The following is a 17,940-nucleotide window of genomic DNA, read 5'->3' on the forward strand; positions in this document are numbered from 1 at the left end:
ATGAAGTGAGCTGTAGCTCACGAAAGCTCATGCGCAAATAAATTGGTTAGTCTCTAAGGTGCCACAAGTACTCCTTTTCTTTTAACCCATTAGATTTCCTTTGATAGAGAGGAGGAATTGTAATGCTGTATGAGCATTAAGAGCAGCTCCCTGTATTTAACGTCAGATACAATCTGATTCAATTTCAATATTTGCAATGGCAATAATTAAATATCTTGTAACTGGCACAAATTTAAGATAGAAATACATTACATATTCTTACTGCTGCACAGATTTTAATTGAGATTTACTTCCCCTCTGGCATTATGCTGACATAGTCTTATGACTCGAAAGTTCATTTATGGAAACAGCATAGAAATTATCATAGATGTCAAATTAATTCTAGGTGACTAACAGCGTTTTGATTTTTTCTGAAAACTGCTCTCTAAAGAGAATAAGGAATCATACTTTCTCTTATCATCACTTTGAGATGAGGGGAATTTGCTTCTTGAGCAACTTCACTTGAGTGGGACTAATATGTGCGTAAAGTTAGACCCATCCTTAAGTACCATACTGAATTGGGGCCTAAGTTGTTATAATCATCTCAGTTTTACAAGGGAGACAGAGAACCTGACTGCACTTGGAAAGTTCCTGTATTGGACCCTGGGACACAACCTGGTTTCCTCCCTAGCTCCTCCACAACCAGTGTTGAAACTGGTTGACCTGCTGATATGGGCAGGTAACCACATTCTGTACTTATTGTAAGATCATGGATCCCTATTCTAAACTTGGGTTGATCACATCCTGTGAAAAGCTAAATTGAGAAGTAAAAATTCTGTTTGTTTCACATATTTTTACTTTTTATTTCAGAAAATGAACATAGCAAACAACTGGCATAGCATATAACAATGGCAGGGTATACATTCAAAGTCCTCTCTATAACATTCTTACCTGTTAGTTTGTCACCATAAACAAATTGCAAGGTAAATATTTAATCTATTACATGTTTTAATTCTAAATGGAAAAATGTCCCAACACAGATTTAAAATACAAGTTATCAAATTCTGCTTCAGTTATGCCGGTGCCAACCGTAATTTGACTCTGCAGCCTACACATATTAGAAAAAGGTCTAAATTCAACCCTGGCATTAGCAGTCACAATAGGAAGTGCTCCCATCTCCACCAGGTCTGGATTTCTTCCAGAGTCATTTCATTTTACGTATTATCTCAATATACAAGAAGTGGCTCCAATTCTTGCGGCCTGATATGCAGCCATTTTCTGAGCTGTTTCTCTGGACATTAAGCCATTCTGAAGCATCTTGAACTGTTGTTCCCGACTCTCTTCCATCTCTTTCCAGTGGGGCTCTTGTAGAGAGTTCTGCAGAAATGAAAGACAGATTATCATAGACAAACATGAGTGACTAATCAGATTATGGAATGAATATTCACACAACAATCTGGATGGCTGGCAGACAAATATTCCATTTGATACCATGACTGGGGCAAGCACACCAACTTCATAACGGCCGTGATGAAGAGAAACAAACTTAAGTTGGGTGCCCAATTTGTTTAATCTACAAGGGGTTCTCACAAGAATTTTTTTGGTGGCCCTTGAGTGTGGCCACCAGCTCTTGCTGGTGGCTACGCTGAAACTTTTTCCTAAAATACTTAATTAACTTTAGGAAAAACAAATAAATATGCACATATCCATGCCCAAATCATTGTAATTTATTTATGTAGGGGTTTTTTTCAGACTCAGAAATAATGTACAGTTGTCTCTATTCTTTACTGGACCTAAACAGAATAGAAACAAAATAAGCTGCTTTGCACATTCTTCTCTTTTTTGTTGTTGTTTCTTTTGTTTTCTTGGTTCCTTTTTTTTTTTTAAGACTTGCTATCTAGTAAGTCTGCTCCTGTGAAAACTGATATTTGTAGGTTTGTTAATATCGCTTTTCACAGCAGACTTACTCAGCCCTGGCAAGCCGGGGAAATATTAAGCTCTGAATGGAGAGGTGGGTAGGGAGGCAGCAGGGGCCAGGAGCAGGGGAGGGTTGGGGAAGGCAGCGGGGACCATGGGCGATTGGGGGAAGGGGGTGGGCTCGGGGCCGGAGCCCAAAGCCCCGCGGCCAAGGTATGGAGCCCAAAGCCCTGCGTCTGGAACCCCAAATACCATGGCTGAAGCCTGCCGCCCAACGTTCAAGAGCTGAAGCCAGAAGCCCGAGCCCCACTGCCCCTTCCCTTGGAAAGGGGGGAACTCACACTGGCTGCTTGCTACTCTGGTTTTTCTGGCTCCTGATGGGGGCAGGGCACAACCCCTAGTGTTGGCCCCAGGGAAGGGGGCGAATGCTTTGCCTCCCCCTCCAATCACTGCCCAGGAGTCTGTGGCCACAAAAAAAAAAAAAAAAAAATCCTGGTGGCCACATTTGAGAAACGCTGACTAGATTGAGCACAGATATAACACTGTACAAAATCTTAGGCCAAGACAAAACCAAACTACATTTGAATTGTTATGCTCCTTTGTCTCTTTCTTATGTTACCTCCCTCTCAGAACTTTATCCTGGTAGTCCTATTTCAACACTCAGATGCATACATCTATCTCCTATATCAAACTTTACAGTGTTCTGATTCAACAGTTAGATTCACAAAGACAGTATTCCAGGAAAGCCCAGCACAGACAGACAAAGTGACGTTATCATCTAATTGCCACCAACAATGCTAGAACAACTTCTCTCTTTTACAACACATTTGTCTTCAATTTTCTAAATTGTAATATACATTCTATTTTGTTATTAATTTAAAAGTGTTAAAAATATGTGTGTGGAGCAAATTCTGCCCTCATTCACGCGTGCACAAACCCACTGAGTTCAAAGTGCTTACATAGGTGTAAGTGAGGCCAAAATTTGGTCCTGGCACTTCAACACCAAGAGGGGATCTTCTACTTTCAGTGTATTCAGGAACAGAGAGGTAAGGCACCAAAAAGGTGGGTAGTACAAATGGCATTCAGGGTGGACTATGTTGGAGTTATGGCACAGAAAGAGGGCTTACTATCCTGTGGCGGACATACTGGACCACTTTCTGCTCTAAATTAAATGCATACAACACAATTGGACTAAATAGGTGCGGGATGTAAGAATTTGCTTTGTTCTCTGAAATAAAACTTGGCCAGAGCTATGTAGACCCAAGCAGCAATGATGGGGACTAGAGCAAACCTAATATCTTCTGCTAACCTGTGTTTTATTTATACTTTATATTGAATTAAAAAGTAATTTTTACAGCTATGTGCCTTAGGACTTGAGTGGAGGGAAGAGGAAGAGAACTAGCATCTTGTGATATTTAAAGTGTAAAGTTAAACAAAACAAAAGAGTAGAACTTCACAACAGTTATGGAACTCTTATGCTTCAAATGATAGCTGCATTTACAGTCATATTCTACCATTATACTGTCAAGGATCCTATCTATAGGTTTCTATTTCTTTTCTATTTATTTCAAAATGTGTCTTACTCTTTGTAGTGATTTGAATATTTTTATTACACTGCAGTTTTCCTTTGAGGCCTCTAATTATTGCATCTGCACTTCTGTAGGCCTGGATTCAGCAAAGGATTGAAGCATGTGTTTAAGGCCTCTATTCGGGAAAGCACCCCTATTTAGGGTACACTTAAATACTCTCCTGAATAAAGCCCCAAATACTTTTCTTTGCTGAAAAGGGATGGACTTAAGTATGTGCTTAAAGTTAAGCAAATGCTTAAGTGTTTTACAGGATTTGTCCCTTAAATGGAGATTCTGAAGCTGCAGTAAGCAATCCTGTGAAAGGCTTATATCAGCGGTTCTCAAACTGTGGGTCGGGACCCCAAAGTGGGTTGCAACCCCATTTTAATGGGGGTCATCAGGGCTGGCGTTAGACTTGCTTGGGTGTGGAGCCAAAGCCCGAGCCCCACCACCCGGGGTTGTGTAGTAATTTTCGTTGTCAGAAGGGGGTCACAGTGCAATGAAGTTTGAGAACCCCTGGTTTACATTATTGCACACCTCTACCCCAATATAACGCAACCTGATATAATGCGGGTTCACATACAACGTGGTAAAGCGGCCGGGCCGGGGCCGAGGGGTTGGCAGGGCCGGCTCTACTGTTTTTGCCGCCCCAAGCAGGACAACTGAAGACAGAAGCTGCCACTGAATTGCCGCTGCCGCGGAAAGACGAATGCCGCCCTGATGGCACACGGACCGCCTCCCCTTTCACAGTGCTGCCCCAAGCACCTGCTTGGAATGCTGGTGCCTGGAGCCGGCCCTGGGGGTTGTATAAGGGGCAGAGCGTCTCGGGGGCGGTCAGGGGTTCCCCTCCCTAGGGTCTGGGAGGCAGGAGCTATGGGGGGCACTTTTGGGGGCCCCAGTCCCAGAGTGGCACAGGAGATTAGCGGAGGGCTGGGAGCAGCCTGCTCTGCTTCCCTCGCCCCGGCCCCAGCCATGTCGCTCGGGGGAGGGGGTTTGGGGGAAGGGATCCCCCCGCAGCAGCGGCAGCAGTGGAAGCAGAGCAGCCCAGCCCCAGACCGCTCCACTCCGCCAGCTCCCAGCCACACAGAATCATAGAATATCAGGGTTGGAAGGGACCTCTGGAGGTCATCTAGTCCAACCCCCTGCTCAAAGCAGGACCGATCCCCAACTAAATCATCCCAGCCAGGGCTTTGTCAAGCCTGACCTTAAAAATATCTAAGGAAGGAGATTCTACCACCTCCCTAGGTAACGCATTCCAGTGCTTCACCACCCTCCCAGTGAAAAAGTTTTTCCTAATATCCAACCTAAACCTCCCCCACTGCAACTTGAGACCATTACTCCTTGTTCTGTCATCAACTACCACTGAGAACAGTCTAGAGCCATCCTCTTTGGAACCCCCTTTCAGGTAGTTGAAAGCAGCTATCAAATCCCCCCTCATTCTCCTCTTCCGCAGACTAAACAATCCCAGTTCCCTCAGCCTCTCCTCATAAATCATGTGTTCCAGCCCCCTGATCATTTTTGTTGCCCTCTGCTGGACGTTTTCCAGTTTTTCCACATCCTTCTTGTAGTGTGGGGCCCAAAACTGGACACAGTACTCCAGATGAGGCCTCACCAATGTCGAATAGAGGGGAACGATCACGTCCCTCGAACTGCTGGCAATGCCCCCACATATACATCCCAAAATGCCATTGGCCTTCTTGGCAACAAAGGCACACTGTTGACTCATATCCAGCTTCTCGTCCAATGTAACCCCTAGGTCCTTTTCTGCTGAACTGTTGCCGAGCCATTCGGTCCCTAGTCTGTAGCGGTGCATGGGATTCTTCCATCCTAAGTGCAGGACTCTGCACTTGTCCTTGTTGAACCTCATCAGATTTCTTTTGGCCCAATCCTCCAATTTGTCTAGGGCCTTCTGTATCCTATCCCTACCCTCCAGCGTATCTACCTCTCCTCCCAGTTTAGTGTCCTCTGCAAACTTGCTGAGGGTGCAATGCACACCATCCTCCAGATCATTTATGAAGATATTGAACAAAACCGGCCCGAGGACCGACCCTTGGGGCACTCCACTTGATACCGGCTGCCAATTAGACATGGAGCCATTGATCACTACCTGTTGAGCCCGACAATCTAGCCAACTTTCTATCCACCTTATAGTCCATTCATCCAGCCCAGCGCTCCACTTCCCGCTGCAGGTGAGTGCGGGACCTTTCCCCAACTTCCCCCCGCCCACCAGTGACACGGCTGGGGCTGGGGCTGGGGCAAGGAAAGCGGAGTGGGCTGGGACCACGTTGCTCCGCTTCCTGCTGTCGGTGAGTGTGGAGGGCGTCCTTTCCCCAACCTCCCCGCACTCACTGGCGGTGGGAAGCGGAGCGCTGCGGCTGGGAGGTGGCGGAGTGGAGCGGGCTGGGGCCACGTTGCTCCACTTCCCGCTGCTGCCGGTGAATGCCTGTCAGGGGGTGGGGGCTGTGGATAGGGGTCAGAGCAGTCAGGGGACAGGGAGCAGGGGGGTTGGGTAGGGTGTGGGGGCCGGGGGGTGATTAGGGATGGGGATCTCTGGAGGAGGCAGTCAGGGAACAAGGAACAAGGGGGCCAAAGCAAGTTCAATATAACGCGGTCTCACCTATAATGAGGTGAGATTTTTTGACTCCTGAGGACTGCATTATATTGAGATAGAGGTTTACTATTTATATCTGAAAAATACAGCTTTCCCTTAGGTTGTGAATTCAGCTCTGCCAAGTCTCCTAACAAAATAGGCTATAGTTATTATTTCAACAGATAGGAAGATTAGAGATAAATGGGCCAATCACAAGTTCACGGCAACTGCACCTGTATTTCCCCTTTGTGGTCCCTCAAGGGTACCCCTCTAGGTTCCCGGCTCCCCAGCTATCACCTTTGTTGGGTAGACGCTCACATCTCTATCCTGCCAAACCAAGATTTTTCCAGGCTGCACAGTTCCCTGTCTACACGAAGTGATATTCCCCACAAGCCAGACTGTCTAAATAGGCCAGCATCTACCCTTTGGTTTCTCTCCAGAGGCTATGAACAAGGTAATGGACTGCAGTTATAAGTTAGCACACAGCTCTTTAGAAGCAAGCACATTTATTTTTAAGGGGAAAGCATTACAGAGAAAACATATTCACAACAATAAAAGAACCTATGTGCAAGCTAAAAAGTGGACCTGAAGTTACCCCAACTCCAACCTCGGGGTCTGGTAGGTGTCAGTCCTACAAAACCCACAATTGGTTTCCCCCCATGATTACAAGTTCATAACTGTCTCAGTGTCAAAATCAGAATAACCATGAATAGTTCAGTCTTTCCTTATTCTGCATGGACCTTTGATCTTGGCCTCATGTAACAGGTGATCAACAGACAATGCCCCCTCCTCAGGGTGCAGCTTCAAAAGTCTGAGTTTGTGCATAACTGAAGCTGGGGAATTTGCATTCACCTCCCCCTAGGTATTCCCCAGGAAAACCACTTACCACTATTTGTTCCTAAAGTCCATTCTTGTCTGGCACATGGTTCAAAATAGTCCTTTGTAACCCCAAGTCTCACATCCGTTACATCTCTCCCCTTGAGAAGTTACATACAATTCTGGCCCACAACAAGAAATAAACCATTCATTTAATACAGTGGACCCCAAAGATACTTAATTTAATTCAATAAGGTCTCCCAAGAATATTGCAAGAAATTGCCATATCTGTCACACTTCCATTGAGCTAACTGAAACTTAAAAAAAAGATCCCATTATGACTATTTATTGTAAGACTTATTTACTTACTTCATATGACTCCCAAGATCTCCCTGGCCCTGCACCATCTTTCTGGGGTGTAATCTTTAAGATTTCAGCTTGTTTTTTACGCTCCATAGTTTTCTCTATAATCTTTTTCTGCAGATCTAAAACACGTTCATCTTTCATAGGTCCTTCAGTTAACCGGGACTTTATTTTCTTCTCTTCCTGCCTGAAAGGTCAAAAATAAAGAAAAAAAAGGGGGGAAAATAGGTGGACAAGATCTACAAAATAAATCCAATCCATATTATTTAGAATCAAAATATATTACTTTGCAAATCATGAGTTAATGCACCAGCCTTTTACCTCTGGTGACCAGTTAGATTCAAATCAGGTTTACATTATATGAGGAAATGAATGTGGTGTTCTCAGCTTGATTCCTGTTGTTCACATAATACCACTAACCAGTATGAAACAATTCAGCATAATCTGAAGTCCCTTCTCAGTGGATGCAAGGACTATAATATAATATGTTGTCAAGGTTCCTCCCCCACTCTGAACTCTAGGGTACAGATGTGGGGACCTGCATGAAAACCTCCTAAGCTTACTTTTACCAGCTTAGGTTAAAACTTCCCCAAGGTACAAATTAATTTTATCCTTTGTCCTTGGAATATCCACTGCCACCACCAAACTCTAACTGGGTTTACTGGGAAACGTAGTTTGGACACGTCTTTCCCCCCAAAATCCTCCCAACCCTTGCACCCCACTTCCTGGGAAAGGTTTGGTAAAAATCCTGACCAATTTGCATAGGTGACCACAGACCCAAACCCTTGGATCTGAGAACAATGAAAAAGCATTCAGTTTTCTTATAAAAAGACTTTTAATAGAAATAGAAGTAAATAGAAGTAAAGGAATCACCTCTGTAAAATCAGGATGGTAGATACCTTACAGGGTAATTAGATTCAAAACATAGAGAATCCCTCTAGGCAAAACCTTAAGTTACAAAAAAGACACACAGACAGAAATAGTAATTCTATTCAGCACAGTTCTTTTCTCAGCCATTTAAAGAAATTATAATCTAACACATACCTACCTAGATTACTTACTAAAAGTTCTAAGACTCCATTCCTGTTCTATCCCCGGCAAAAGCAGCATACGGACAGACACAGACCCTTTGTTTCTCTCCCTCCTCCCAGCTTTTGAAAGTATCTTGTCTCTTCATTGGTCATTTTGGTCAGGTGCCAGCGAGGTTACCTTTAGCTTCTTAACCCTTTACAGGTGAGAGGATTTTTCCTCTGGCCAGGAGGGATTTTAAAGGGGTTTACCCTTCCCTTTATATTTATGACATATGTCTATATTGCAGCTGGGGTGTGTGAATGGCAGCTTGTGTAGACGTACCCATGCTAGCTGTACAGTAGCTAGCTTGCTAAAAATAGAAGTGAGGACACCGTAGTACAGTCTTCAGTACATGGTACATACTCACGTGTACAGCCAGTACTGAAGCCTGAGCCACAGGGTCCTCACTTCTATTTTTAGTGCACTAGCTAGAGTATGGCTGGTGTGGATACATCTACACAAGTTTCCATTCACACCCTCACTGTAATGTAGATGCACCTAGGGCAGTGGTCCACAAACTTTTTATTTCAGCCCCCCCATCCCCTTTCCACGCTCCACCCCTGGCCCGCTGGAGCTGGGGTTGGGAGCATGGCTGCGGCTCTGAAAGGGGGGAACATGGACAGGGGTAAGGGGGCCGAGACTGGGGCCATAGTTTGGGGCAGGGCTGGGAGCAGAGCCTTGTCCTGGGAGTCGGGCCCTGGCATGGGGCTGAGAGCAGAGTCCTGGGCGCAGGGCCAGCAACTGGGGCCGGGGCCAGGAGCAGAGCTGGATGGCGCTCCTTCCCTGCCCCCCATGGGGGCTAGCCAAGGCCCCAACTGCACCCCCTGCAAACATTCCTCTGTGTCCCCCTGGGGAGGGGTGCACCCCACAGTTTGGGGACCTCTGAGATAGGGTGACCAGATAGCAAGTGTGAAAAATCGGGACAGAGGGTGGGGGTAAAAGGCACTTATATAAGACAAATATCAGGATTGTCTTTATAAAATCGGGACATCTGGTCACCCTAGATGTACCCTAATGGTGTAGAAGAGACAATGTAGCACTAAAGTAACAAACAAGAGAGTGGAAGAAATGCTGGGGTACCTACTTTATTTTACACTCTCCTGCTGTTCCCCCCCCCCTCCGCTACCTCTACTCTGCTACCCCCTTGTTGTAAGTTGTATCAGTTTATGCTCACTTAGGGCTTGTCTATATAAACACGTAGTTCACAGTGAGCAGAAGTGTAAATCTATCTTGCCCTAGCTTGCTGCATACTGAAGCTACATCTACACTTACTGGTAGATTGGTATTGCTGTGATCAATGCAGCGGTGTTGATTTAGCGGCTCTAGTGAAGACCCGCTAAATCGATCTCAGAGTGCTTCCGGTCAACTCTGGTACTCCAGCTTCCTGAGAAGCATAAGGGAAGTCATCTCCCATCACCACAGCATGGTACAGGCACCGCGGTAAGTTGACCTAAGCTATGTCAACTTCAGTTACGTTATTCACATAACTGGAGTAGCATACCAGGTCGACTTACCCCAATAGTATAGACAAGGCCTAACTGTCCATCTGAACTGCTGCTGGGAACTAAACGTTTCCTGGTGCACTTTAATCTACTCTTGTTTCAAAACTAAATGTTTATATAGACAAGTCCTTACTTCCTATAACCTCACTTATTAACACCCCTTGTTGGATATCTACGCCAACTTACATTCATGTACCCACTTACTGACATGTAACTTGCACGTGTATTTACATCACCTTTGAATTTGGCTTAGTGACTAGCTTCATATCACAGTATTAAGATCACATTCTGGACAGTTATACCTTTCAGGTAAAATTCAAACCTAAAGTAAGAAGTTGGAACTCTACTGAAGCTAATGGCATCACAACTGCTTATACTAGGTTTGATCTGGACCTTTCTCTCACTTGATAGGGCTAATGGAACTTGTTTGTGATGATCACAGGTACATTTAATTGTTGAGCACTGAGTTTTGTAAAAGGATTTATGTGGTACAGTATTTCTCAAATGGTTTTTCTGAAAATTTGAACAAAATTCCTATTTACCTGTCTAAGGCAGGGTGTGGGTTGGTGCTCTGCTTGGCTAATAGCAATTGTACCTGTTACTCCGAGTGTGGCAGGCCAAATTTCAAAAAAGGGCCACACCTGTGGAGAAGTTTAATACAATATAAAAAATATCGCCCCCATGGTTCTTATTCTTCAGTCTTTTTAGTGTAACCCAGACTCTTTCAAGAGCTAGGGTCATTAAGAACATAAGAATGGCCATACTGGGTCAGACCAAAGGTCCATCCAGCCCAGTATCCTGTCTACCAACAATGGCCAATGCCAGGTGCCCCAAAGGGAGTGAACCTAACAGGTAATGATCAAGTAATCTCTCTCCTACCATCCATCTCCACCCTCTGACAGACAGAGGCTAGGGACACCATTCCTTACCCATCCTGGCTAATAGCCATTAATGGACTTAACCTCCATGAATTTATCCAGTTCTCTTTTAAACCCTGTTATAGGCCTAGCCTTCACAACCTCCTCAGGCAAGAAGTTCCACAGGTTGACTGTGCGCTGTGTGAAAAAGAACTTCCTTTTATTTGTTTTAAACCTGCTGCCCATTAATTTCATTTGGTGGCCCCTAGTTCTTATATTATGGGAACAAGTAAATAACTTTTCCTTATTCACTTTCTCCACACCACTCACGATTTTATATACCTCTATCATATCCCCCTTTAGTCTCCTCTTTTCCAAGCTGAAAAGTCCTAGCCTCTTTAATCTCTCCTCATATGGGACCCATTCCATACCCCTAATCATTTTAGTTGCACTTTTCTGAACCTTTTCTAATGCCAGTAGATCTTTTTTGAGATGAGGGGACCAAAGCTGTACGCAGTATTCAAGATGTGGGTGTACCGTGGATTTATATAAGGGCAATAAGATACTCTCCGTCTTATTCGCTATCCCTTTTTTAATGATTCCTAACATCCAGTTTGCTTTTTTGACTGCCGCTGCACACTGCATGGACGTCTTCAGAGAACTATCCACGATGACTTCAAGATCTTTCTCCTGATTAGCTGAAGCTAAATTAGTCCCCATCATATTGTATGTATAGTTTGGGTTATTTTTTCCAATGTGCATTACTTTACATTTATCCACATTAAATTTCATTTGCCATTTTGTTGCCCAATCACTTAGTTTTGTGAGATCTTTTTGAAGTTCTTCACAGTCTGCTTTGATCTTAACTATCTTGAGCAGTTTAGTATCATCTGCAAAGTTTGCCACCTCACTGTTTACCCCTTTCTCCAGATCATTTATGAATAAGTTGAATAAGATTGGTCCTAGGACTGACCCTTGGGGAACACCACTAGTTACCCCTCTCCATTCTGAAAATTTACCATTTATTCCTACCCTTTGTTCCCTGTCTTTTAAGCAGTTTTCAATCCATGAAAGGATCTTCCCTCTTATCCCATGACAACTTAATTTACATAAGAGCCTTTGGTAAATTAAGTTGTCAAATAAAGATAAGTTCTCCTTCTCAGGGGTGCTTTTCCCCCAGGCTCTGAGATCACTTCATCACCACAGAAGGTCTATGTCAAAGCCCTTAGAGATTCAGACACTCTCCATCCCTCAGAGAGACTGTTTTTGGCCATCCTGTTCTCTTCAAGTCTCTTGTTATTCAAAGGGCAGGAAGCACCTTGTAAAGCCAGTCCCTTTTATAGCAGGTATTCCTGGGGATCGGGACTACAGGCTCAGCAGTCCTCAAGAACTGAATGAAAAGGAGCTTTGACCCAACCAATGCTTTGAAATTCAATCTTGGCCATAAATAAGGGCAGCCATTTAGATGTGCTTCCTACACTTGTAGCGGCCTTCCGGAGACTCTCCCTGAACTGCCATATTTCTTGCTCTAAAAACTATACCTGGTCTTGGGGTAAGGAATGAAGTAATGACCACACCTCTACCACCAAGATGGCCCAGTGCTTGGATGAGATCAGCTTATGAATGAAGAATAGCTTGCTGAAGCGGAACCTGAGCAAAACAGAGGTAACACTGGTGGGCAGAGGAAAGTATTTTTAAGAGCTTGCAGCCATGGTGCATCCTTCTTTGGTTGAAGATTCACATTCATAATTGGTCAATTCAATCTGTAGTCTCTTGGATTCCTTGCTGATGCAGAGCTCTTGCATAGCAACAGCTGTGAGTAAAAAAGGACAGAGTCTTTCTGACATCTCCAGCTGGCTAGAAGACTCTGTCCCATCTTGGTGGATGAAGACCTGGACTGAGTTATTCATACCTTTGTCACCTCTCAGCTGGACTACAGCAACATGATATAACTGGGCATAAAACCTTCAGCACTTATGAAACACCCAGTAGTTCAGAACACTGCAGTGCATTTCCTCAGCAACACAGGCTACCACGAGCACATCACACATGTCTTCTACTCTTTACACTGGCTTTCCATAGAATGTCTAATCATAGAATCATAGAATATCAGGGTTGGAAGGGACCTCAGTAGGTAATCTAGTCCAACCCTCTGCTCAAAAGCAGGACCCATCCCCAATTAAATCATCCCAGCCAGGGCTTTGTCAAGCCTGACCTTAAAAACTTCTAAGGAAGGAGATTCCACCACCTCCCTAGGCAACGCATTCCAGTGTTTCACCACCCTCCTAGTGAAAAAGTTTTTCCTAATATCCAACCTAAACCTCCCCCACTGCAACTTGAAACCATTACTCCTTGTCCTGTCCTCTTCCACCACTGAGAATAGTCTAGAACCATCCTCTCTGGAACCACCTCTCAGGTAGTTGAAAGCAGCTATCAAATCCCACCTCATTCTTCTCTTCCGCAGACTAAACAATCCCAGTTCCCTCAGCCTCTCCTCATAATCATGTGTTCCAGACCCCTAATCATTTTTGTTGCCCTTCGCTGGACTCTCTCCAATTTATCTACATCCTTCCTGTAGTGTGGGGCCCAAAACTGGACACAGTACTCCAGATGAGGCCTCACCAATGTCGAATAGAGGGGGACGATCACATCCCTCTATCTGCTCGCTATGCCCCTACTTATACATCCCAAAATGCCATTGGCCTTCTTGGCAACATGGGCACACTGCTGACTCATATCCAGCTTCTCGTCCACTGTCACCCCTAGGTCCTTTTCCGCAGAACTGCTGCCTAGCCATTCAGTCCCTAGTCTGTAGCTGTGCATTGGGTTCTTCCGTCCTAAGTGCAGGACCCTGCACTTATCCTTATTGAACCTCATCAGATTTCTTTTGGCCCAATCCTCCAATTTGTCTAGGTCCCTCTGTATCCTATCCCTGCCCTCCAGCGTATCTACCACTCCTCCCAGTTTAGTATCATCCGCAAATTTGCTGAGAGTGCAATCCACACCATCCTCCAGATCATTTATGAAGATATTGAACAAAACTGGCCCCAGGACCGACCCCTGGGGCACTCCACTTGACACCGGCTGCCAACTGGACATGGAGCCATTGATCACTACCCGTTGAGCCCGACAATCTAGCCAACTTTCTACCCACCTTATAGTGCATTCATCCAGCCCATACTTCTTTAACTTGCTGACAAGAATACTGTGGGAGACCGTGTCAAAAGATTTGCTAAAGTCAAGATACAATACATCCACTGCTTTCCCTTCATCCACAGAACCAGTAATCTCATCATAGAAGGCGATTAGATTAGTCAGGCATGACCTTCCCTTGGTGAATCCATGCTGACTGTTCCTGATCACTTTCCTCTCATGTAAGTGCTTCAGGATTGATTCTTTGAGGACCTGCTCCATGATTTTTCCGGGGACTGAAGTGAGGCTGACTGGCCTGTAGTTCCCAGGATCCTCCTTCTTCCCTTTTTTAAAGATTGGCACTACATTAGCCTTTTTCCAGTCATCCGGGACTTCCCCCGTTCGCCACGAGTGTTCAAAGATAATGGCCAATGGCTCTGCAATCACACCCCCCAGTTCCTTTAGCACTCTCGGATGCAACTCGTCAGGCCCCATGGACTTGTGCACGTCCAGCTTTTCTAAATAGTCCCTAACCACCTCTTTCTCCACAGAGGGCTGGCCATCTATTCCCCATGTTGTGATGCCCAGCGCAGCAGTCTGGGAGCTGACCTTGTTCGTGAAGACAGAGGCAAAAAAAGCATTGAGTACATTAGCTTTTTCCACATCCTCTGTCACTAGGTTGCCTCCCTCATTCATTAAGGGGCCCACACTTTCCTTGGCTTTCTTCTTGTTGCCAACATACCTGAAGAAACCCTTCTTGTTACTCTTAACATCTCTCGCTAGCTGCAGCTCCAGGTGCGATTTGGCCCTCCTAATTTCATTCCTACATGCCCGAGCAATATTTTTATACTCTTCCCTGGTCATATGTCCAACCTTCCACTTCTTGTAAGCTTCTTTTTTATGCTTAAGATCCGCTAGGATTTCACCGTTAAGCCAAGCTGGTCGCCTGCCATATTTACTATTCTTTCGACACATCGGGATGGTTTGTCCCTGTAACCTCAACAGGGATTTCTTGAAATATAGCCAGCTCTCCTGGACTCCTTTCCCCTTCATGTTAGTCCCCCAGGGGATGCTACCCATCCGTTCCCTGAGGGAGTTGAAGTCTGCTTTCCTGAAGTCCAGGATCCGTATCCTGCTGCTTACCTTTCTTCCCTGTGTCAGGATCCTGAACTCAGCCAACTCATGGTCACTGCCTCCCAGATTCCCATCCACTTTTGCTTCCCCTACTAATTCTTCCCGGTTTGTGAGCAGCAGGTCAAGAAAAGCTCCCCCCCTAGTTGGCTCCTCTAGCACTTGCACCAGGAAATTGTCCCCTACGCTTTCCAAAAACTTCCTGGATTGTCTATGCACCACTGTATTGCTCTCCCAGCAGATATCAGGAAAATTAAAGTCACCCATGAGAACCAGGGCATGCGATCTAGTAGCTTCCACGAGCTGCCGGAAGAAAGCCTCATCCACCTCATCCCCCTGGTCCGGTGGTCTATAGCAGACTCCCACCACTACATCACTCCTGTTGCTCACACTTCTAAACTTAATCCAGAGACACTCAGGTTTTTCTGCAGTTTCGTACCGGAGCTCTGAGCAGTCATACTGCTCCCTTACATACCGTGCTACTCCCCCACCTTTTCTGCCCTGCCTGTCCTTCCTGAACAGTTTATAACCATCCATGACAGTACTCCAGTCATGTGAGTTATCCCACCAAGTCTCTGTTATTCCAATCACGTCATAATTCCTTGCATAATTCCTTTATGCAAAATGTTTATTTTATTTCTGTTTCTGTTTCTGTTTATTTTATGCAAAATGTTTATTTATGCATAATGTTTTTCCTGTTTTGCTCAGGAATTGTTGCTCCGAGGGCTTGATGAGTCTCGGCAGTCTCTCCGTCACATCGCAAATCTTAGCCCCGGCAAGCAGCAGACTTCTCGGTTTTCCCAGGCAGGGTGGCAGATAAGATGACTCAGTCCCCCGGAGTAGAGAGTCCCCGACCACCACCACCCGCCTCCTTAATCAAGTTCAAGATCTTGGTCCTTATCTTCACAGTGCTCCATGGCCTGGACCCCGGGTATTTAAAAGACCTTGTAAAGCTCCAGAACAAAGACCATGGTCAATGACTCTGCCTCTCTGGCACAATGGAACTCTCTACAATAAGAGTAAAGCTCACATGTTTGGCATGCAGAACTTTCTCCATGGACGGTCCAAGACTGTGGAATGAACTCCCCCAAGAATTAAGAACCATCACAGTCTGCACCACTTTCCATTTCAAGTACAAGGCACATTTCTTAGATCTTGCCTTCTTTAACATGAACACAGAGCAATAGGTATATTTATTAAAAAACCCATAATAATAAAATGAGAAACCCTATGAAAACAAGACACTCCACTGTACATGCCTTTCCCTCTGGAGAGAGGATGAGAGAACAAACAACTCATGGCAGATGTATCGTCATGTTGCTTAATGCACCATTGGAAAGTGCTCAGACATGACGGTGATAAGCATGGTATAAAAACCTAAACAGAATAGAATAATGCTTCTTCTGAAAGACTTAAAGGGCTGATACATCCCTGTTACTATGGGTTAAATGTCTGATATGATTCTAAAACTTATGCTCTAACATTTAACTTACATGAAAATGGGTTATTTCTATTTTCATGGTAATGAGGCACTCTTTCCCAAAATGTGCTGAAAACATGCTAATTAGTTTTTAGTTAAACACTTGATGATCAAACAGTCAGTGGGATTGAGCAACAAACCTTTCATTATATGCAAATCAATGTTCTTGTAAACACAGACACAGGAGAAGCAGCAAAAATCTAGCGTTATGGAGTTCTGGTAGCTACTTCACAGTTAAAGTTAAAAACAGTTGCCCATTACAAGCCCCATATTCAATTCCTCCCCACTATCCCATCATGCCCCAAAAAAGCCAGTCCCTGGAAATGTTTTATGTCACACCTCATGCTAAGGTAGACTATTTCTGGAAGGCTTGGGGAAAAAATCATAAAAGGAGGTTTAAAGTGTGGGAGTTTGTCATGGGGGGTACAGACCTTCTGGGACCCAGAGGAAGAGAGCCCAAATGGTCATGGTTCTCCCAGACCATAGTGTGATGTTGCACTCTATATGTTTTATGGAAATATGATTATGAGTGTAAATATGATGTAACTGGAATATGCTTTATGCAAAAGGTCTCTTGTAAGGTATCATTACAAAGCTTATAATCTAGTGTTCATCCTATTTGTATGTATGTATCATTCTTGTATCTGAAGCTAGAAATATGAAGCATAACTCTGAAGTCCTATTGTAATTATGCAAAGTGTGGGTCATTAATGGTGGTTTGGAAGTTTGATGGCTCCCATTGACTGGGACAATTGCTTGTAAATGGCTCTGTTTACTTGCAAACCTCCCTGGATACCTGGGGGCCAGCCTTGGAAGAATGAAGAATGAGGTCTCACAGGACATGTGACCATGTCACATGATGCTGAAATCCATCTTAAACCTGGCACTTTTCCATTTAGAAGGAGGGGTGGGGATTCATAGAGACAAAGGATTTCCGCCTTGTGCCAAAGCTATAAAAGCGGGTGGAAGAGAATAAAGGAGGGTCCCAGTCATGAGAAAGCCCCTGCTTTTCACCTAAGATGCCTGCTGGAACTAACAAGGACAGTACCAGGAAAGGATTGGGCCCAGACTAGGAAGGAGTCTAAGCTATTACCAGCAGGACAGTGGGGTGGGAGGAGGTATTGTTTCATGATTTCTGTGTGTATATAAAGTCTGCTGCAGTTTCCACGGTAAACATCTGATGAAGTGAGCTGTAGCTCACGAAAGCTCATGCTCAAATAAATTGGTTAGTCTCTAAGGTGCCACAAGTCCTCCTTTTCTTTTTGCGAATACAGACTAACACGGCTGTTCCTCTGTAGTCTGAAAGAAGCTTATTGGAATATCTCTGAGGATGAGATTTACCTGTATTCAGTTTCTTAATGTATTAGGCTTAGATTTGTGTATTTTGCTTTGTTTTGCTTGGTGACTTACTTTGTTCTGTCTATTATTACTTAAAACCACTTAAATCCTACTTTTTATACTTAATAAAATCACTTGTGTTTATTAATTAACCCAGAATAAGTGATTAATACCTGGGGGAGCAAACAGCTCTGCA

At 44.6% G+C, this 17,940-nt stretch overlaps 1 protein-coding gene across 3 annotated transcripts in view; it reads right to left on the minus strand.

Moving 5' to 3' along the window:
* Positions 1 to 829: 829 nt before the first annotated feature.
* Positions 830 to 17,940, minus strand: part of CFAP99 (cilia and flagella associated protein 99) — a 107,894-nt gene continuing 90,783 nt past the window's right edge. For all 3 annotated transcript variants that reach the window (XM_073342717.2, XM_073342716.2, XM_073342715.2), the window contains 2 exons: positions 7,240 to 7,420; positions 830 to 1,356 (listed from right to left, as the gene is read on the minus strand). In XM_073342717.2, coding sequence (XP_073198818.1) covers positions 1,201 to 1,356; positions 7,240 to 7,420 — 337 coding nt within the window. In that variant the 3' untranslated portion in view covers positions 830 to 1,200. The remainder of the gene's footprint in view (positions 1,357 to 7,239; positions 7,421 to 17,940) is intronic.

This window comes from Lepidochelys kempii, chromosome 4 (genome assembly GCF_965140285.1).
Source record: "Lepidochelys kempii isolate rLepKem1 chromosome 4, rLepKem1.hap1, whole genome shotgun sequence".
NCBI lineage: Eukaryota > Metazoa > Chordata > Testudines > Cheloniidae > Lepidochelys > Lepidochelys kempii.